The sequence below is a fragment of the Lycorma delicatula genome, chromosome 1 (assembly GCF_047948215.1).
Source record: "Lycorma delicatula isolate Av1 chromosome 1, ASM4794821v1, whole genome shotgun sequence".
NCBI classification, from domain to species: domain Eukaryota; kingdom Metazoa; phylum Arthropoda; class Insecta; order Hemiptera; family Fulgoridae; genus Lycorma; species Lycorma delicatula.
Window position 1 is genome coordinate 156,588,211 of NC_134455.1, and position 23,194 is coordinate 156,611,404.

The 23,194-nt window shown below is 29.2% G+C and overlaps 1 protein-coding gene across 8 annotated transcripts in view; it reads right to left on the bottom strand.

Moving 5' to 3' along the window:
- The window catches only part of LOC142324637 (unconventional myosin-IXa-like), a 198,086-nt gene that overhangs the window by 161,553 nt on the left and 13,339 nt on the right, over window positions 1-23,194 (bottom strand). For 7 of the 8 annotated variants that reach the window (XM_075365531.1, XM_075365515.1, XM_075365494.1 and 4 more), the window contains exon 2: window positions 7,664-8,325. In XM_075365531.1, coding sequence (XP_075221646.1) covers window positions 7,664-7,962 — 299 coding nt within the window. In that variant the 5' untranslated portion in view covers window positions 7,963-8,325. Of the gene's footprint in view, window positions 1-7,663; window positions 8,326-17,360; window positions 17,545-23,194 lie in introns of all 8 variants that reach the window. The other variant, XM_075365500.1, reaches the window with a different exon arrangement.

The window sequence follows — 23,194 nt, forward strand, 5'->3', positions numbered from 1 at the left end:
ATGATAAATAAATAAACAGTAGGTATATATAAATAAAATGAAAATTGTCCAGTTGGGTGTGGAAAGGAATCCAGAATAATAAGGAGAAACAATATTATAAACATATTGTATTGTTTTGAATTTAAGATGTACATTTTTTTTTACAGATTAAAGGGTAAAAATGTCAGGTGCATCTTCAATTGGAAGTCTAATGCCATTTGACATAAAATGCATAGTTAGTAGAAGTAAAGATGAAGCTTTTGAATCCGTACACCTGTTCAACATCAAATGGAGACCACACAAGAAAAGTGAAAGAACATTAATCGTGTATAGAACGTACATAAATTTCTAGAAAGATGACTCATCTCAAAGGGGTTTACATCTCTACGCTTTATCGCTGTTGACAACATAATTTAATGATGATTCATCTTTCTGGAATTTGTGCACATGCTCTATAGATAATGACAAACGTTCTTTCTCTTTCCTGTCAAACCTCCATTCCATGTTGAACAGGTGTACGGTATACTACTGTAGTTGTAAATCAATCCATTTTTTCCATAACCGTTCTGTTCTAATTGCTGTGTTTTTCTAATCATTTCATCATGGAAAAGCGTTTCACATACAATGCAGAACTTAAATGGAAGGTTATTTTACATGCTGAACAGATCAGAAATTGTGCCGCCAGTAAACAGTTCTTGATAAACAAAGCGAATGTGCACTGGTGGCGCACAGAAATTATTTGAGTGTAAATGAACAAAGAAATCTTTTTCGAGGCCAAAACACGGAAAATATCTGGAAATCAATGCTGTTGTTTTGGCTTATTTAAAAAAATTCTGCATAAAAGGTCTTCCAGTGACAAAAGATGGACTGATGTTAAAGGCCAGGAATAATGAATGGTCATAAATTTAAAGTTAGTTGTGGATGGTGTGAAAAATCCATGAAAAGGCAATGTCTGTCATTGTGTCGCAGAACTTGCATTTGGCAGAAGTTACCATCAAATTAGTGCAATATCAATGTTACGTAATTGATCAAAAATTAAAGAAACAATACTGTCTCAGTCAAATTGATAATAGTGATGAGGTTGCTGTGTTCTTTGATATGCCACCAAATTACACCGTAAGTTAGAAAGGGCAAAAAAAAAGTAATGGTGAAAACAACCGGATATGAGAAAGTAAGAGTAACTGTAATGTTGAGTGCTAGTGCTGACAGAAGTAAATTACTGCTGTATGTAATTTTGAACAGGAACAATGTACCAAAAGAATGTGATGGTGAAATTGATGAAATGATAATTTAGTGAAAAACTTTCTGGAATTTATGCATGTGCTCCATGCATTATGACATACACATGTTTCATGTTTCCTGTCTAACCTCATTTCGATGTTGAACAGGCATATGGTATACTACTGTAGTTACAAATCGGTCTGTTTTTTCCATAGCCATTCCATTCTCTTTGTTGTGTTTTTCTAACCATTTCATCATCAGAAAAGCATTTCACATATGATGCAGACTTAAGACACAAAGTTATTTTACCTGCTGATGTGATGGTGTACCAAAAGAATCTGTAATGGTGTAATTGTTCGAGCTCAACAGAACGCCTGGATGATGAGTGATCTAATGCGACATTAGTTAGGATGTGTATGGGAATTTAGACAAGAAGAACCTCTGAAACGAAGCAATAAGTTATTGCCTTCTATGAATCATGAGACCTTGCTGATGGTGAGGGGGCTTGAGTGCTCAGTGATACAGAGTAGCTGGATCAAAAAACCATATCAGATAGGTATCTGTTAAGAGCCAGACTAAGAAATTATTCCTGAAAGAGAGAAGCAGCTCTTTCAGTAGTTGTTTAGGGCATAGGTCAGGACATAAACAGTCATATCAACATTGCTTAATCTTCTGAGTATTGCGCAGCTGAAAGCAATGGAAAAATACGGCTGCTTCTTTTTCCAAGAAAATGTAGCGCTCTGCATCTTCATGTAACAAAGATAGAGATGCCTTCCTTGGTAAAGTATTCCAGAGGTAAACTAGTGCCCCGTTTGGATCACTAGGTGGGGACTACTACGGAAGGGTGAAATAGAAGAGTGTGAAATATTAGAAGTCTAAAAATGGATGGTAGGTTAGAATTTAAAGAGGGAAATGGATAAATGTAGATGTAGTACGTATTAACAAGGTTTGGTGGTAAGAGGGCAACAACTTTTGGTCAGGTGATTTTAGAATAATTAACTTGGTATCAAATAAAGGGCAGGTAGGAGTAGGTTTCATAATGAACAAGAAAATAGGGAAGAGAGTAGAACATTTAAAAAAAACTTAGTGATAGAATCGTAATAAGGATAAAATCAAGCCGATAATGATGTTAACATCTGTATGCCTACAAGTGCCCATGGTGATGAGGTAAGAGTGTGTATATGAAGAAACTGACAAAGTAATTAAAGAATAAAAGGGGATAAAAATGTAATAATAGTTGGAGATTGGAGTGCAAGTGCTGGAAAAGGCAAGGAAGGAAGTATTGTGGGTGAATATGGGCTGAACAAAAAGAATGAAACAGGGAACCAACTTATTGAGTTTTTCAGGAAGTATAATTTAGTAATTGCTAACACCCAGTTTAACAATCATAATAGAAGAATATACACAGAAAAAGCCTGATGATACTGCAAGGTATCAGATTACATCATGGTTAAACAAAAATTTAGAAATCAACTCTTTGCAAAGCATATCCTAGAGGAGACATTGATAGCGCCCATAATTTGGTGATAATGAAATGTAAATTGGGGTTTAAAAACCTTAAGAAAAGGTGTCAGATGAATTGGAATTTAGAGAAACTTGAGGGAGAGGAGGTAAAGACGATTTTTGAGGAGGACATTACAAGAGGTCTGAGTAACAATAAGGTAAAAATATAGAAGAAGAATGGGAGAATGTTAACAACGAAATTTTTAAATCAGTAGAAGCGAACTTAGGCGGAACAAAGAGAACTGGTAGAAAACCTAGGATAGAGGATATATTGCAGCTGATGGATGAGTGTAGAAAGTATAAGAATGCTAGTGATGAAGAAGGTAAAAGGAACTATCGACAATTAAGAAATACTATTAACACAAAGTGCAAATTAGTGAAAGAAGAATGGATTAAAGAAAAGTGTTCAGAAGTGGAAAGAGAAATGATCATTGGTATAATAGATGAAGCAACAGGAAAGTTAAGAAGAATTTTGTGGTACTTAAATTAAAATACAATAGATGGTATACTAATTTATAATACAAAAGAAAAGGTCGACAGGTGGGAGGAATATATTGAAGAATTAAATAAAGGAAATAAATTTAGAAACTGGTAGAGGAAAAAGAGCAGGTCGAAGAGGATGAAAAGGGAGATACAATACACTGATCTTACTTTAATAGGGCATTAAAAAATTTGAATGGCAGGAATGCTCCTGGGATAGACAGGATTACTGTGCAGTGCAGGAGAGGAAGCAACAGATTGCACAAACAGGTGTGTAATATTTACAAAGAAGAGGAAGTTCTGCCAGACTTGAAAAAGAGTGTTATTGTCATGATACCGAAGAAAGCAGGAGCAGGTAAATGTGAAGAATTCAGAATAATTAGGTTAACTACACACGCATCAAAAATCTTAACTAGAATTCTGTACAGAATTGAGAGGAGAGTGGAAGAAGTGTTAGAAGACCAATTTGGTTTCAGGAAAAGTATAGGGACAAAAGAAGCAATTTTAGTGTTTAGATTAATAGTAGAAGGAAGATTAAAGAAAAACAAACTAAGATACATAGCATTTATAGACTTAAAAAAGGCAATTGATAAAGTAGACTGGAATAAAATGTTCAGCATTTTAAAAAAATTGAGTTCAAATACAGAGATAGAACAATTGCTAACATTTACAGGAACCAAACAGCAACAGTAATAATCAAAGAGCACAAGAAAGAAGCAGTAATAAAAAAATGGAGTCAGACAAGGATGTTCCCTATCCCCATTACTTTTTAATATTTACATAGAACTAGCAGTTAATGATGTTAAAGAACAATTTAAATCCGGAGTAACAGTGCAAGGTGAAAATATAAAGATGCTACGATTTTCTGATGATATAGTAATTCTAGCCGAGAATAAAAAGGATTTAGAAGAAACAATGAACGGCATAGATGAAGTCCTACGCAAGAACTATCACATGAAAATAAACAAGAACAAAACTAAAGTAATGAAACGTAGTAGAAATAATGTAGATGGACCAGTGAATATAAAGATAGGATAACATTATGAAGGTAAAAGAATTCTGTTGTTTGGCAAGTAGAATTACTAAAGGTGGAAAAAGCAGGAGCGATATAAATGCAGAATAGCACACGTGAAATGAGCTTTCAGTCTGAAATATAATTTGCTTACATCAAAAATTAATTTAAACATCAGGAAGACATTTTTGAAAGTATATGTTTGGAGCATAGCTTTATATGGAAGTGAAACTTTGAAGATCAGAGTATTTGAGAAGAAAGGATTAGAAGCTTTTAAAATGTAGTGCTATAAGAGAATGTTAAAAATCAGATGGGTGGAGAAAGTGACAAATGAAGAGGTGTTGTAGTAAATTGATGAAAAAAAGAAGCATTTGGAAAAGTATAATTAAAAGAGAGACAAACTTACAGGCCAAATATTAAGGCATCCTCCAATAGTCGCTTTGATATTGGAGGGGCAGGTAAATGGGAAACATTGTGCAGGCAATGTTTGGAACATGTAAAGCAAATTGCTAGGGATGTAGGATGTAGGGGTATATTGAAATGAAATGACTGGCACTAGATAGGGAATCTTGGAGAGCTGTATCAAACCAGTCAAATGAGTGAAGACAAAATAAATGTTAGTGTTAGTTGCTTTTCGTGGTCATTTGTCTGACAACATTAAAACAAGATTGACAAATGGAAAATGTGATTTAGCTGAAATTCCTGGAGGTACGACAAGTCAGTTATAACCCACTGGATGTTTGTGTTAATAAATCTTTTAAATATTGTATTCATGCACAATACAATCAGCGGTTGACTGAATACAAACATCCCCTTACACCAAGTGGCAAAATTAAACGAGTATCAGCAGCTATGATTGTAGAATGGATTTCAAAAGCTTGGAATGATTTGCCATCAGAAATAGTTAAAAAATCATTCTTGAAGTGCTGCTTGTTGAATGGATTGGATGGTTCTGAAGATGATGTAGTTTGGAATACACTGATGCAAACAAATCCGACTCAGATGAAACAGATGACGATGACTCGACAACAATATACAAAGCTAACGAGACACACTGTTTAGTCACAAAAAATTATTCTGATTAGTGATAAAATACCATAATTATAAAGCTAAATATGTATGTAGCAAACTACATTACATTTGAGGGCCTATAATGTAAAATACAGTGTTAAGTGCTTTCGATTTAGGTGTTTTATTGCATATTTGTATTATTCAATAAATTGTTGTTAAGTAGCCACTATTTGACTTTTTATGTTTATTTTTTAAACATGATGAACTTAATGAAAAGTAGTGATACATACAAAATACTTATATGACTTAATATAATTTACAATAAATAAATTATACAGTATTTTAATATTTCTACTGGATATTATTATTTTTTCCAGATATTATCTACTAAATTTAGGGTGCATCTTAAATTTGAAGAAATACAGTATTCACAATTAAAAATAAATCAATCAATTTTAGACAACGTTCAATAACAATATTGTTCATAAAATTTTCTAAGGAATTGTATTTAATAATATAATTTAATATAATAATAATGTTTCATTTTAACTTAACAAATCCAATACAAAATCATTATTCTTCTAACTGAAACACAGTACAACTTCTTGGAAATAATTCTGTAGTTTATGAGCACAGAAAAAAACATTTTATGCTATATTTCTGAACAGAACTTACAAGAATAAGTTCAATTATTACTCTATTTCATGGTTTATTTATCAATATTAATAACAACAATAATAATTAAGTACATGTTATAATATACACTACCACTCAATAAATCTCTATGGCAAAGGTGGCATTTATTTTTTTTTCTGAATTTGAATTCTGGTCAGGTTTGTCATTTTTCATACGTTACAATATTCATCTCTCATATGTAATTACAATTTGATAACAGCTGCTATTATTAGGATAACTTATGTAATAAAATTAACTTTATATAAGGTCTTTGTTTATCTTAAAATGGTCTAAATTTTAACTTTAAAAAAATAAACTTTGTATCAGCCAAAATATTCTATTATAGATTTATTTCCCACAAGAAGAGGCAAATTTTGATTTCTGACAGTTCTAGGAGCTGAAATATCATTAAGTAGACATTCAAATACATTTAAATATACGTATTAGTTGTTAGCTCATTCAACAGAGGCATTATTAATTCATTCTATTAATATTTACATTAGCAAATATTACATTTTTATGACAAAGAAGAAATGATCAACTGCTTATTCTATTTATCTTTCTTACCTGTTTATTAAATTAATCTTAGATACATCAAACTGTTTTTATTTTTATACCAAAAAGTAAAGATAGTTAATGGTATTTTTTCATAACATACTGAAGTTGATTATCATCTTATGTATCATACTGATTGTAAACATCAATATTATATTATATTATTCATATATGATACATATTACTTAAGTATTATTTTAGTAATTAATAGTGAAATTTAAAATTAAATCATAATCCGTTATAACTGAAAGCAACGGTTGTTCCTTTAAATCGATCAATAATTTTGTAAGTATATAAATATTAATTTAAAAAAGTATCAAAAAAATAATTAAAACATTTTTTATATCACTGTATGGTCTCTTGTTGTGTTTTGCATTGACAAATGTGTCATGTGGAATGTGAAATGTAAAATGAATAAAGTTAATATGACATTCTCTATCCATTGATGCTGAAGAGGTGGATAGGACAAGCAAAGCTTAGGAGTTCTTTGTTTACAGACAAATCTGACTGTTTCCTCCCTCACTCTACTCTTACAGTGAATTTCTGAAATCTGGGGGATTTTTTTCTATTTCTTGAACACTTATCATTGAATTAAGAAATTAATGAACCAGATTCTATTCTGGTATTTCTTAAATATAAATTCATCAAAAATATGTTTTATTGTTTCTTATTCACCTAAATTAATTTGGAAAGAAACAAAAAAAATTAAGATAACACAGTAATCAATGAGGTAGGATAATGAACATCAAATGATAAAATGAAGAAGACTACATCAAGAATCTAAGAATTTTTAGTCCTCATTCTCCTACTTTAATTTCCCAGATTTTTTTATGGTAGGGTTACATGAAATACGTAGTTTACTCGAAAAACTAATCTATCCTAAAAATTTTACATTTTTGCATACATAATTGAAATGTTACTATTGTCTGTCCTGAAATACTTGTTTGTGGTTTTGCTTTGAAAACTGTACACTCATAACATCTGATGTGTTGGAGACTTTTTTAGATATAATTCAAACATACTGTCTAAACTAAGTCAAATTTGTAATTTTTACAAAAAAAAAACCACTGAAGTCCTAAGATTTTGTTTATTATTTTTCAGAACTATCTAGTGGCAATATAATTTGATTTCAGATTGTACAGAATTAAAAATGTCTAGCAAATTTATGTATAACATTAACAGTACTAATAGCATTCTTTACTTTACGTCTCTAAATGAATTGTACACCTGTAATATTCCTGCTGGGCGGCAGATGTCTTCGGCCATAATAGCATAACTGCAACCGGGCATTCATTTGGTCCCAACCTGCGTTCCTTACATTCTCTTCCAAGAGCATCACCGACCACTTCAGCCAATTCGAATCCACCTCCTCCACCACAAAGTGACAATCGCTCTGCGATGCACGTAACAATTTCCTCAGATGTTGTCTGTTTACTTGCTTCGACTGAAAGTGCTTCATAGTGTTGTGATAGTGCTCCCACAAACACTTGGACTATATAACGATTGTTTCCGTCACTTTCGGCCATTTCAACTTCCACTCTTCATCATCATTTTGGCTTACCTCACAACACAGCTATGTGATACACCCAATAGTGTTAACACAGCTGCAGTATACTGCATAATATACATAACAGTAATAACAATTTTATCACAATTACTTTGTATATTTCTAGAAATTAGGTTCACTGAACCATGATTATAAGAATATGAAAAGATGGTCAAATGCAATGAAATGTTAAATTGAATCATTAATTTATCTTCATGGTTTCAACAGATCTGTTCAACACCTTAAAAAATTTATAAAAAACACCAGCGACTACAACAGTTTTTTAAATTTGCTGCTAACATCTATGCACAGGTACTCGAGTAAATGCAATCAGTTACTGGGGCTGAAACAAACAACAACCAAAAAACAAAATAAATAAATAGATAACTATAAAAGAATAGCATTAAAAAAAAATGAATAGAAATAGATTTAGGAAAAGTAAATAAAATAGTTTATAATTTTAAAAATTATTTAAAGTTCTCTAACAAGAGATATTTATCAATACGTAGGGTGTTTAAAAAAAAAAAACTCTAGAATTTAACTCATTAAGCCAGATAAAAGTACTGCATTTGAGATTACTTCAATGTTTATCTTCCTTTATAGTTCTATCCTCTAAACTTTCTTTTACAACATAATTAACAAACACTGAAAATTCAATTTATAACTTGTTTTTTTCTTTTTATACAACATATTACAACTTCTCTTCAATTCATCTTAAAAACATTTCATTTCCTACTAATTCACCTAATTTAAAACTCTTCATAACATTTTTTTTAAACAGTTTGACTTATATGGTTTTTTTTAATGTTCTCATTCTACTGTCAAAAATATAATCTATATATTTTTTATACAGACTTTCTGAATAAAAGTATGGTATTACTTTCAATCGGGTGGTTTGAATGGAGGGGGGAGGGTGAAAAGTGAAATTTCTTTAGGTTTTGAGGTATGAGGAGTACAAAAATACTATTCACTTAAATTGGGGTTTCCTTATATATTTATAGACATGTGAAATTTTGTGCCTTGAAAATTTCCAAAACTTCTAAATCAATTTCATTGAAATTTAGATATGTTGTAGTAGTGTACCTAAAGTCTGCATGTGAAAATTTTATGAATTTTGGTTGAGTTACTCTTCAATTAAGCTCAATTAAAGTTTCAAGAAATTTGAGTGGGGGAAGTTAGAAGGGTGTTTAGAAAATATGCATATATTCTTTGTATTTTATAACATACATAAACAGTATAGTAACATTTTGCATATATAATTATAAATTAATTATATTTAAATTCTATTAAATAAACCGCATTGTACAGAATATTGAGATAAGACATTTTATCTTAACTTTTCATACAGTACTTTTGCAGAATCCTGCATCATCAGTTACGATTGAAATAATTCTGTTATTGCATAATAAAGATTTTAAAATAAAAATAATGAAAATAGGTATTAATTTACACAAGTGTTGCTATTTGTTACAGTTTTTATAAGATCGTCTCCCTCAAACACTGTCTTATGGTTTATTAAGACTGAAATTTTGTTGGTATTTACCATCTAATAAACAATAAGCATTCTATTCTGATATTAACACATACTTAGAAATATTAAAATTTAATAAAGATGAATAAAATTAAATATATTAGAAACGTAATAAATATATAAATACAAACAAATTTCAATTTGATAAGACATCAGACGGTGTTTAATGGAGACAATCCTATAATTTATAGATTAATGTTTAATAGTTGTGGTTTACATGTAACCAACAACAATCTGAAAATTCTCAGATTTTATATAGTAATTTTTAAGTTCTATCTGGTGTAACCAACAATGTAATTCTGGATGTATCATATGCTGTTTTAGTCATATAGTAGTTTAAATCTTTAGAACTCAATCAAATTGTGATCTTACTAAAAAGTAATGAAATTACAAAAAATTACTTTTTTTCTTAATCATCTCTTCTGGTAATACAATAAAATTTGACGTAAAAAAAATTAATCTGCCAATGACAAAAAAAGCCTATAGCTGTCCGATCACCACAAAAAAAAAGGTTACTGCAGTTTAATTCTAAAAGGTACTTAAAAACAAACATTTAAAATAGATAAGCAATGATGAATATATCCAAATAGACTGAATGTGATCAAGCTGGAGTGTGAAGTGCTCCCATCTGAACAGAGAAAAACCAGCAGTGTAAAATCTACAGTTCAGATACTTGTCTCATACCTTAAAAAATTTTTTTAACAGCTTTCTTAATTTCATACATTATTATGTTGAACTCTGCCATTCGAGTTTCAATTTTAATTTGTACTTCAATACTGCATAATGTGCGTAACCAAGAATGTGATGAATGATTGCAAGGCAGTTATTTAGTAGAAATATAGGAAGAAAATCAGCAGATGTGAGAATCACTTGAGTTTGTTTGATGCGTCCCAAGTACAAATGACAGAAGGTGATTTCTTGACCATATATTTTTCTTTATATTTGTGCTATTTTTTATCGCTAATGTTGGTTGATCTTTTGTCCAATAAGCATTTTATTTTTATACTTATATGCTCGAAAGTTTCTAATATTTTGTTACAGCATTATCTATCTCTTCTGAACTATTTTCTTATCAACTCCATTTTCTGTGGTAATCCTTGAAACAATATTCCTTTCCTGATTTGTATTTGTAAATTATATCATTTAATAGCAGGCATACTTTTATCCTTTACACTTCTCATTTTTATTATTCCTGTCTTCATCAATTCTCATGCACTGTCAAATAAAAATGACATATAACACATAATGTGCCTCTTGATTCCACAATTATCTCCAATAATATGAAATACAATATAAATAATTGACAACAACAATTATAATAATTATAGAAAATTATTTTCATAACTGAAAAAAAAAAATAAAAATAAAAAATTATCTGAAAATGATAAGACTATTTTCAACACTCGACCCAAGAACATTTACTTTACAAATAAATGAATAATCTTACTAATAAGTATAAAAAATCTTAAATTATCATGATCAGAATGGGCACAACAACTTTCAAATTAAGACAATCAGTACAATGGACAAATGCAAAAATATCAATATTTGGATGATATTAAAAAAATCGGTTTATTATAGAAGAGCAATAATTAGATTAAAATAAAAAGAATTAACCTTTTTTAATACCTGTTTATAACTGTAAGCAATATATTTAATTAAAAGGCATACCTAAGAAATAATATAAATAAAACCATAAAAATATGCATTTCAAAGAGCATTAAACCTTTTTTCCCCATTTCAAGAACAATATATGTAAATATGAAATAATGTGGACTTTTGTAACAAGAGATTATTTTTATTTGACTATTTAATGATAAAGTAAAGTTACGTATGGATATGTGTATATAATATATATATTGGTACATCTGATCATTTATTGAGGTAGCTAAATATCTTATAATTATTTTCATAGTTGTGGTCTGCAGTATGAAATACAAATAAAACTGCTTAACGAAAAGGCTTTTTACTCTATTTTGTATTTTTTAAATTTTAGAAATTATAATGACACACTGGAGTACTAAAACCAATACTTCTTTTAACTAACTTCTACAATGCTTATTTTTTATTAATAATTAAATTACTATTTAAAGGAATTCACTTCAGGTGTAATTAACTACATAATACATATTAGACATAGTTCAGTGAGTGGAAATAAATACACAATACAAAGTTCACAGAGAAACTAATTTTACTCCATAAATAACAGAAATACACTACAGAAGTTACATCCTACCAAAGCAAAAACACAAAAATCCACCTATAGAAACAATACCTAAAGAAAATAAAAAATACTGCAGATTGTTTGCTATTTGGAATAAATTAAATCTACTTAGTTCTTTCAAATAATAGGATGTAATTTGTATCTTAGTAAGGTTTGGAGGCCTTTGTTTACACCAAATTGGTAATTTAGGAATTACTTATGCCTCTGTACAGGAAACAGTCCCCAGATAAAAATTTATGAAGCTAAGACAAAAATTCAGTGTTGAAAATATACAATAGGCAAACAAAGCGGGCAAAAATAACTATGAATTTTATTTGCATTAGTAATGTGTATTTTTCATAAGTACATCTTCACAAAACATAGTACTCTATTTTTAGAAACAAATACTTTTTGCATTCTGTTATGATTTAATTGCAGTACCATAGGTGTGTTAGATAAATGTAACATTCAATTTCTTTTTATTACAACAAATTGAAAGATTTTCTGAAAATTTTGATGCATTTAACTAAAATTCTTTAGTACAGTAAACCACTTCTCCCCAATTTATGACTGATTAATCTATCACCATTTGCATAACAACATACTTATAATGACCACTTAATTTACTTAAAGTAGACTGATGGATGGTATAAAGAATAAGGGTAATGATTATTGTGTAATAAGTGTTCTTGCAATATTTCTATATTTTTATTACCTCCTTTGATCAGCCTTCTGACTGAATCTTTTTTTATTCTACAGCTACTTTAACCAATTTGTTTTTTTTAATGAATAATGTTTTACACGGGTGATTTAATTAAAGATCTTTCAATATTCATTTACAGATGTCACCATCTGTTTAGTGAACATTTTATACAATATATATCTTTCTCAAACGTTTTAGCCAAAAAAATTTCTATTATCATGATTTTGTGTTATGTAATGTGTAGTATTAGGTTTAATGTTACTTTAAATTTGTTATATTAATTACAATATAAATTTCTATAATTAGAATAATCAACACTTCTGTATTAGCATATAGATGTTTTGTAATAGAACAACAGAAAAAAGGAAAAGATAACCTTTTTAAAAAATTCAAGGAAGCCTTAGAAGAAAAATACAGAGCTTGAAACTATCAGAATCAGGAATAAAAATAAATAACCATAAAATGTAATTCATGCCATTCAACTGTCATTAAAATGAAGTTTTGTCTTAGTTGAAGAAACTAAGAGAACTTACAATTACATACCCCACCTATTACACCCCACATATTACATATGTACATAGCAGTACATATTTTAACAGAATGAATTAGCAAATTCAATCGACTGTATTTTCTAAACTACCTTTGCAAAGGACTTTAATTTATCAATGTAGAGATCAATATGTGTGAAATATATTATAAATATACTATATTTCAGACATAACAGAAACTATGAAGTGAAACAGAAGAGCTTTTTTTTTATCAACAAAGGTGGGTTTGATTGATTTAGAAGGCTTGACAATATAGTAGGTACTACATGAAGCTGCAAATATAAGTATGTATAAACATTTATTCTCAACCTTTTTAACTCCACGATCCCCAAAAAGTAAAAAAAAAAAATAAACTTAATGAATATTTTGCGATCCCCAACCCCAACCCAATGAAACCTAGTAAAAACTATTTAGCTGTGTTGATAGCAATGCCTTTATTTAAGTTTTAAAAAGTGTAGTTTTATTGAAAATAATAATAATTGGGGAGATTATTATGGATTAAGATTATATCAGATTAATATGGAAAATGGATACTTTTGTGAAAAATCTAAGTGAGTCATCTACATTCAATAAATAAATTGGTAAAAAGATAGGATTGTACTATGACAGTTATATAAATTATGGTTTTACTCATTGGATGGAAAGCCACAGCATGTTTGCTTTCAAGTCCTCTTCAATGAAAACATGAAGACATCAAAATTAATTTGACACTTCGAAACTAAGCATCAGGATCATAAAAGCAAACCCTTGGAATTTTTTGAAAGAAAATTACATGCTCTGAAAACCAACAAGCTTCCATTTGTAAATCAAGTCATACTGATAAAACTACAGTTGAAGCATCTTATCTTGTAGCATTATGAGTAGGTAATATATCCAAACCCCATATAAACACAGAAAACCTCATACTGCCTGCTACAATTGATATGATCAATGTTTTAATAGGCTGGAAATTGTGAAGTAATTGAAAAAAATTCTGCTTTATAATGACACAGCATCAAGGTGAACCTATGATGGCTATGATGGATGCCAACATTTACGATCAGATAATTCAGCTGTGAATTTTTTTGTACCCAATTTAATGAATCAACAGATAAGGCAAATATTTCTCAGTTTTTATGTTTTGTGAGATATAAATGTGATAAATGATAATTATACATCAAGCAACAGGACTTATCAAGCAAAAAATGACTTTGGTCATTTTTTGTCATGCAACAGGACGTCTTTTTGATATTTTTTATGGAGATACCGAAAACTTAACATAGATTGGACAAAATGTTTTCAATATATAGTGTTGGTGCAAAGTAATATGTTGTGATTTTTAATAACAAGAAAAAAATGGTTTTCTGTAAGAATTAAAAGATCGTCTTATACTAAGGATGGAATGGCCGCACTGCTTCCTTCACAGACATGCTCTTGTTACAAAAAATATGCCGGAAAAACTAAATCAAAATCTTTATAAAGCTGTAAAAATGGTTAATTTTATTAAAAGTCGACAGTTACAGAATAGGCTGTTTGTTAAACTATGTGATAAAATGGGTGAAAAGAAAGAATCTCTTCATTTTCCATATGGAAGTTAGACGGTTATTGGGGGAAAGTGTTATAATCTGGTTATTAGAATTGCAAGATGAATTAATATTTTCCCAGGATAAACGAACACCATTCACAATGTTTTTACACAACAATGAGTATATGTTGGTTGCTATTGGCTTACTTAGCTGATGTATTTTTGCATTTAAACTTGTATGTGAATTTACAAGGAGGTGATAAAAATTTTTATTAACGTCAGACAAAGTTCATGCTTTCATTAAGAAGCTTGATATGTGGATTATTTGCCTTCAAAGAAAAAGTTTGATATGTTTCTATTCACTTCACTGAGAGAAATTTTGATGAACAAAACACTTTTATTCATCACAGTTTGGATAGCATGAAGATGCATGTGCGAGAACTAAAAATTCAGTTGGAACACTATTTCCCAGAAGATAAAAATGATTTCTTGAAGAGATGGGTACTGAATCCATTTAGTGAAAATAATGTTGCAGCTGCTAAGTTACCAGTTGTGTTCTATGACCAGTTCATCAAAATGTCTGCCGATAAAACATTACAACTAGAATCCACATCTGAAAATTTAGGTATGTTTTAGCTTGCTTGTTTAAGTGAATGTGGAGATTTAGTCACAGCAGCATTGAAATAGTAATTGCTTTCATCAGATCTTACCTCTGTGAAAAGGGTTTTTTTTATGGTTGCGCTATAAACTAAATACAGTAATTGCCTTTTATCCCTTGAAAACAATTTGTGTTTATGTGTTCCTAACATAGATCCATCCATGTATGGAGAAACTTTTAAATGAAAAACAAATGTAACCATTCCATTAATTTATTTTCTTTACATGTGCACTATAATAAGTGAAATATTTATAACAAATGATTTTTTCTCAAAAAATGATTTCATTTTGGTTACGTGTGAAGTTGTAGGCTAATTTCACAATTCCCAGGTTGTGAAATGCTGGTATAAACCACTGATTATCCAAACATGTTAGTTAAAGAAGCATATGAAGGAAAATACTGAGGCAGTTTGATACAATGTAGAAGAAACAGCCTCAACTGGGAACATTTGCCATGTATATATATATATATATATACATAAAAAATCACAGATACTTAATTTGTGACTACTCTCTAGGAACCAATTATGTTGTACTGATAATCAACAGGACGTCCTTCAATTTCAAATTAATAATTACTTTATTATTACTTTATTAAGAATTGTAATCTGAATACAGTCAACATTAATCCTTCAAGATGTGAACTGGTTATAACTTGGGCCTATCTCCACTCCACTTTAGTTATTTAGAATAGTGCATTAAATAATTAATCATACATGTTTTTTTGTTGGAAATTTTGTACTGAATATTCATATTATTATTAATAAATAATACCCTTCAAAAATTTAATTTTTTTTTTAAATTGCAGTTTGGGCATGTTTTACTATTTTTATGGATTTCTATAAGGTAGTTTAAAAAATGCTGTTTCCTAACGAAAAACTATACTTAAAATTATTGTATTTTTTCCTGAAATATGTCATTCTCAAAACTTTACAAAGTTGAACAAGGCTAATATTTTTCTTTATAATATTTTATATATATATTTTTTTAATATATAAACATTCTTTTTAAGTCTGCTTATTCTATATAAAAAGTGCTTAAAAGTGGCCATCTTGAATTAATAACTAAAACAAATAGCCTAAAAGTAACAATATTTATAATTTATTGTGTATTCAAAAGTATTAGCAAGCAGTTTACCTAAAATTACTATTAATAACAAGAAACAAAACTTCCGTTTTTATAAAGATATACTTATGATGTAAAACATAATTATCTTGGAATTATTTTCCTATAAACTGATTATTTGTGGTTATAGTCTTAGTTAAATTCCATGTGAATGAATTTTTTAAAAGTTTTGAGGTGATTAAAACGTTGATTAAAATTTGAATATCATGATAAAGTTGCATGGAAAAAATCAGAATTAAATACTGAAAGAAACCTTGCTGACAAATTATAAGTAGAGATTTTAAGACCCCTTTTAAAAAGAAAGGGGTACCAAAACATTGAAATATGATAATATTACCACCATTATTTTTAAACTAACATATTCAATGTTTTTATAACTTAATATTTTTTGAAAAGAAAAGATCCCAAAAGGAAGGATTTATATTTTCACCACATAAGACAACTTGAAAATGGTCTTGTTTTCAGTGCAGAAAACTCATCATCCACGCCTGCCCAAAATTCAGAGTGATTTATTACTAAATTGTCTTTTGATTTCGCCACTTGCCATGACGTCTATGAAGATTTCTTCTTACATGTATATTACATACTACTATTATATATTACATACATATTCTTGTTGACATACATCACAAAATCGAACATAGGCAATGAAATGAGCATCTTTATTTGTTGCCTGATCACGCTGAATTGAAAACAATTTTTCACGCAACTTCCTGAAAAGCTGATGCTGTACATCTTATGCTATATCACAAATTTGACAGGCAACAGTATATTTGATAGAGGTATGAACTACAGTTGTTGACAAAATTATCTCCAAAGATAGTTTCTACATCTCAATTGCACCTGGCAAAATAAGCTTTTTGCCAATGGTGTAAGGGTTTTTACATCTGGCTATTTTATATGAAACTTTGTAAGAGGCAAGTACAGCTTTTTTATTCTCCCACAAAGGTTTTTAAAAATGATGTTTGCTTATCATAGGATTTTAATTTTAATTAAAAGAATTTTCGGGGTTTGTTAACATACTCACTATAAAGCATTTCCAAATGTCATGCAAGTTTATTAGGTTTCATGCTGTCTACTGATAAAATTTTTGATCAAATGACTCACAGGGGTCTTTCTTCTTCATTTACTTTAGTAGTGGTACACCCAAAATTTAAGTATTTTTGAGAATTTTCTTGATTTTATTTTCAGAACCATGCTCATGTCTGTGCACTTGCTGATATTTCACTATCGTCTAATGCTCGCTTACACCCACTTAAAAATTTATCCATGATTCTGTATCAATCTACTGCTGTGAATTTCAATTAACATGTAAATTACAAAATTACAACATAAATCATTTATAATAGATTCGATAGCAATAAAAGGATCAACTTGACTAAGACAGGCTGGGATTGAACGAGGTGCAAGCATTTATACACATTTGCGCAGACGTTCCAGAATGTTTGAGACAAATCGGGACTTCTCGTGAAGCCGCGAGAATGTCCAATATGGAGGACATAAAACAGATATCAATAGAGGCATAGATTCTGGTTTTGTCAATGCAGCGGATCGGTGTTCCCATATATCAATAAATTTACTTATTCTTGGTAATTTGTAAGGTTTGTAATTAAGGATGTAGTGTAGCTTTAACATCAAAATACTCAAATATGTTATTATTGTAAGGGAGAGGGGCGTGATAAAAAACTATGATTGAAAATTTGGATGTAAATACTGAAAGGTTGAGAAACACTGAATTAGGATGATGAAACCATCATTTTTACATGGATTTGAATACTAAATCATGGATACCGGTGTTCTTTGGTGGTTGGATTTCAATTAACCACACATCTCAGGAATAGTCCAACTGAGACTGTACAAGACTACTCTTCATTTACACTCATACATATCATCCTCTGAAGTATTATCTGAAAGGTAATTAACAGAGGCTAAACAGGAAAAAATAAAAAAGAAAGGATGATGAAACCAAGAGTGTGCATGATGTGTACTATAAGGAGGGATAAGTATGATAAATAAAATTAAGACATAAGCAGAATACATCTTCCTGTGTGGACAGATGACAAATCAATAACTTCATTATATTTGGATTGAAGCCAATCCAAAATCAATTATCTGTCTTGACAACATAACAAATGACTAAATACACTACTGAGATAAGGTTTACAACCAGTCAAGGACACAATAACCTCAAATAAAAAAAAAAATTAACAAACAAAAATATTTATTCTGAAGAATTCTACCCTTATGATTAAAGTATGAATCTAAAAATAAACATGAAACTCTAAGTTTCTTAGTATCAAGCTACATGTAACTGAAAATTTTAATCTCAACATCAAGAACAGTCTAATTCAACACCGATTCAATAGCAGCATAATAATTTGGGAAACACTACCAAAATATAGTCTTAATCATCAATGCATTCATAACATAACTTGATACTAATATGCTCAATACGTACACCCAAGTTGAAACTATAGTAAATGCACTACATACAGTCAAACAAGAAAATAAATTTCAGAAGTATCAGTTTCTTAGTCACAATTTATAAATAAGCAGGTGTATACCATCTATGTGCATTATAATTATCACAATAATAAAGAAACATGAGTGTTTTTAAAACTGAAAAACCTGCATAGCAGGACAAGACAGTAATGTGTATAAATACTGTACTACAGTTCTGGGTAATAAATTATTTACAAACAGTAAATGTAAAAATCTATTTATACGTATCTATAACAAAAGTTCCTCATAAAAATAACATTCAACAACCAACATATAGCAAGTGGTTACCCTACATTTCCTGTCCTTTAAGAAGAGTGTAACAGGAAATAGTGAGATTACAGGAGGTATTTACTGATAAGATAACTGCAGTAGCCTTTTTGGTCAATTCAGTTAAAATTCAAATAATTCTACAAAGTTCAGTAGAATGCAATTATAAATTATTTAAGCAACATTAACAATCTGGATTAGTGATGTATTTTTACAAATATATAAATAAAACAACTCAGACTGTATATTTTTTGTGCTCTTTCAAGTGATAACTTACTTTAGACTACCCAATATTTCAAACAATAAGAACTATTAAATGAAAAAATATTAATCATTTTGTATTGGACTAGGGGAAACTACAATACTGGACTCACACATGTCCGATAACCAGTTTTCTTTGCACTGGTGCCCATCTTGTGTGGAAAAACACTATTATAAATTTGTGAAACGGGGTTTTTTTTCCAGCTTGAATGTTTATTCCTACCCCAAGCTTCTTTCCTTGTACATGAATTTTTTTTCAGTGATTACCAAATTTTGTTAGGCACAATTTCTTTAATCCATCTTTTTTTATTAATACTAGGCTGACAGAATTATTTTATTAATAATAAATCAAGTAGTTTAAATTAATAGATTTCTTAAACAAGGTTTCTGCTGATAATTTTGTTTTTAATAAAATAAAAAATAATTAAAAATTTTATATCCACCTTACCAGCAAAACAACTTAAATAATGAGCAGTTGAGTAAGAGTTGAAAAAGCATAAAAAATATATAATAATCCCTCACTAAGCCAGGTTATTTATTTTGCTTAAATAAATTATAACTGCATTCTGCACAACTTTGTAGAATTACTTGAATTTTTTGCTGGTAAGGTGGATATAAAATTTTTAATTATTTTTTATTCTATTAGTTTAAATTATTAAAAACATTGATTTCTGTGGTAAATAAATACTGAAATTTTTAATTTATTATATTTTGGTAAACATTATATTTTGTTAGTAGTTTTTGAAATAAAAATTCAAAATTACAATCATGTACTGAAACCATAATAATAATGACAGTCTAACAGCATGAACATATCACAGTACATCTGTTAAGCAACTAGCACAAACTTCTGCTAAGTCTGTCTTGCACATAAAATAAAATTCCAGCATACATTTTTTTTTGTTTTTCTGTAAAATAAATAAGTTTGTTTACTGCTGGAGATGTGCAATAATTTTAATGTGATTAATTAATTAATTAATACGGTTTCTGTTTTCATGAAAAACATTTCAATATACCACCACAAGTTATAGAAGTGTACGCATTTCTGAACAGATAAGTTTGTACAGTTACAATATTTAAAAATTGACTTATGACACTGCAATTTTTCTCAAATTCAAAATTTTATGGAACATTCCTCTGAAAGGATTCAAAATCATTTAAACTGTATTATTTTAAAAAAACTCAATATTTATTATAAACACAATAATAAACCATATAAGAAGACAAGTGATTTTTTCTAGTAATAATTTTCTTAACAAGTACGTATATGTTCCATTCTGAATAAGACATGGCGTGTAAAGAAAGCAAAATATATATCTGACACGATGGCTAATCATTAATGATTTTGTTATTGTGATATAATTCTGAACTGTATTAACACAATAAGAATGATTGACTATTTTTCAATTTTTTTCAATGATTGACTTTATTTTCAACAAGATGGTTACGAACCATCTTCTTTTAAAATATTCATAGTGGAAGGCATTATTAACAAATAATATAAAAGAAGGAAAGAGAAGAACCAAGCTGTCAACTGGCCATACTAAAAACAAACAAAAACACCCTGAAAACAAAAACAATATTGCTAACAATAGATACTGTAGAATAAGAAATGTCAACATTTCAACTTTCAGCATCATAACCACGTTTCTAACTTGCCCTGCAAAATTTTTTTTGACCTTAATTGAGCATAACTCAAGAACAACTCAACTAGATTTCATCAAATTTTCACATGCACAACTTCAGATACACTACTACTGCACATCTAAATTTCAATGAAATTGATCATATAAATTTTGAGATTTTCGAGCCACAAGATTTTATACATAGGCATATAAATATATAAGATGGACGAAGCAGGAGCAATATAAAATGCCAAACAGCACAGGCGAAATGAGCTTTCAGTCCAAAATATAATTTGTTTACATCAAAAATTAATTTAAAAATCAGGAAAACATATCTGTAAATATATGTTTGGAGCTTAGCTATATGGAAGTGAAACTTGAGATGATCGGAGTACCTGAGAAGAAAATATTAGCTTTTGAAATGTGGTGCCACAGGAGAAGGTTAAAAAATAGATGGGTGGATAAAGTGACAAATTGATGAAGAAAGAAGCATTTGGAAAAATATAGTTAAAAGAAGAGAATGACTTATAGGCCACAAATTAAGGCATCCTGGAATAGTTTCTATAATATTGGAGGGACAGGTAGAAGGGAAAAACTGTGCAGGCAGGCAAAGTTTGAAATATGTAAAACAAATTGTTAGGGATGTAGGGGGTATACCGAAATGAAACAACTGGCACTAGATAGCGAATCTTGGAGAGCTGCATCAAACCAGTCAAATGACTGAAGACAAAAAAAATAAATATATATAAAAATAATTATAAAAGATAACCATAATTTAAGAGAATGGTATTTTTATACTCCTCATAGCTCAAAACAAAGAAAATTAATTTCCCCCACCCGCTTGCACTATGTAACTGAAAGTAATACTGTATCTTTGTTTGAAAAGTAAAAAATCAGTAAACAATGAAAATATAATAAATATCACACAAACAAATTCTTACACTATTAATTTTTTTTTTTAATTTGTCACTTAACTATCCTTGCAAGTAAAACAACTGAAAGAAGCCTATGTAGAAGTTCTGGCAAAAAAAAATTATCTTACTGTTCATATCTGTATATCTTTTTTTCATGCTATTTTCCTTAAAAATTGGAGTATACCTTATACTCTTATAATCAAAGGCAAATACTATTATTTACTGGCAGTAGAAACTTCAAATGAAAAATATATTAAATGAACTGTTACGACTTGTTGTATTAAGAACTATATTCTTAATAATGTATTTAATAAGCATCAAATCCTAATTGATTTGCGTTCAGTACACATATGATACAGGAAGCACAATAAACTTATCATACTGCTGTCAAATACTATCCTTGAGCCTTTGACCAAGATGATTCCTGGCTTATATATTAATCTGTTAAAAAATTGAAAGGACAAGATGTGACTTATATCATGCAGACAAGACAGCACTATTGGTTTGATTCTCAGAACAGACAACTGAACTATTTTAAATCCTACGGCTAGCTGTGCCTAAAAATTTTGTTTTTTATTACTGTTACTTTGGATAAGTTTTTATTGAGTTTTAAATTTTCATTTCGTTTCTTCTTTTTTTTTTTTAAAGAAAAAACTAAAATAATAATCTGAAGGTTTAGTCAGTCAGGTAGTCTACTACTTCCTGACCTAACAACTAATGTTTTTTCATAAAACATAGCTAGAGGCTTGTATTAAAATAGCTTTATAAAAATATATCAAATAGAATAAATGAATTTCTTTTACTATTCGTGATAAGTTTCTAGTTAATATAGGTTGCTACAACATTTTAACTGATAATTTAACTATAACTAAAATTAGTTTTTTATGCAATAGAAAATGTTTTTATAATGAATGAAAAGTTTTTTAAATTTCATACTAGATTCATTAATTTTGTAAATTTACAGCCCAATAATCTGTAATTAATTCATAATGTAAGGAACAGTCTTTCTTACAGTAATCCTGTGTTTTTTATATTAATATTTTGATACAAAACAAGTCAAAAAATTGTCAATTTTTAACCCCAATTTCACGGAAATAACAAACATATTCACAAATTAAGGAAAATTTTGTTTTCTAATAATAAATTTTCTATCAACTTTATGTCAAATACAATTCATATAAAATTCAACTTGCAAAACATAATTCACGCATACAGAGGGAGAAATTATAGTTGGTTTTCTTGTGAATCTTTGCATCCATGAAATCCTTTTTTCTTTAGTTATACGTTAAATAATAATTTTAATGAATCTTGAAACCACCAATTCTATAAAGATTGCTTGGTAAAAACTTATATTAGCAATTTAAGCCCTCCC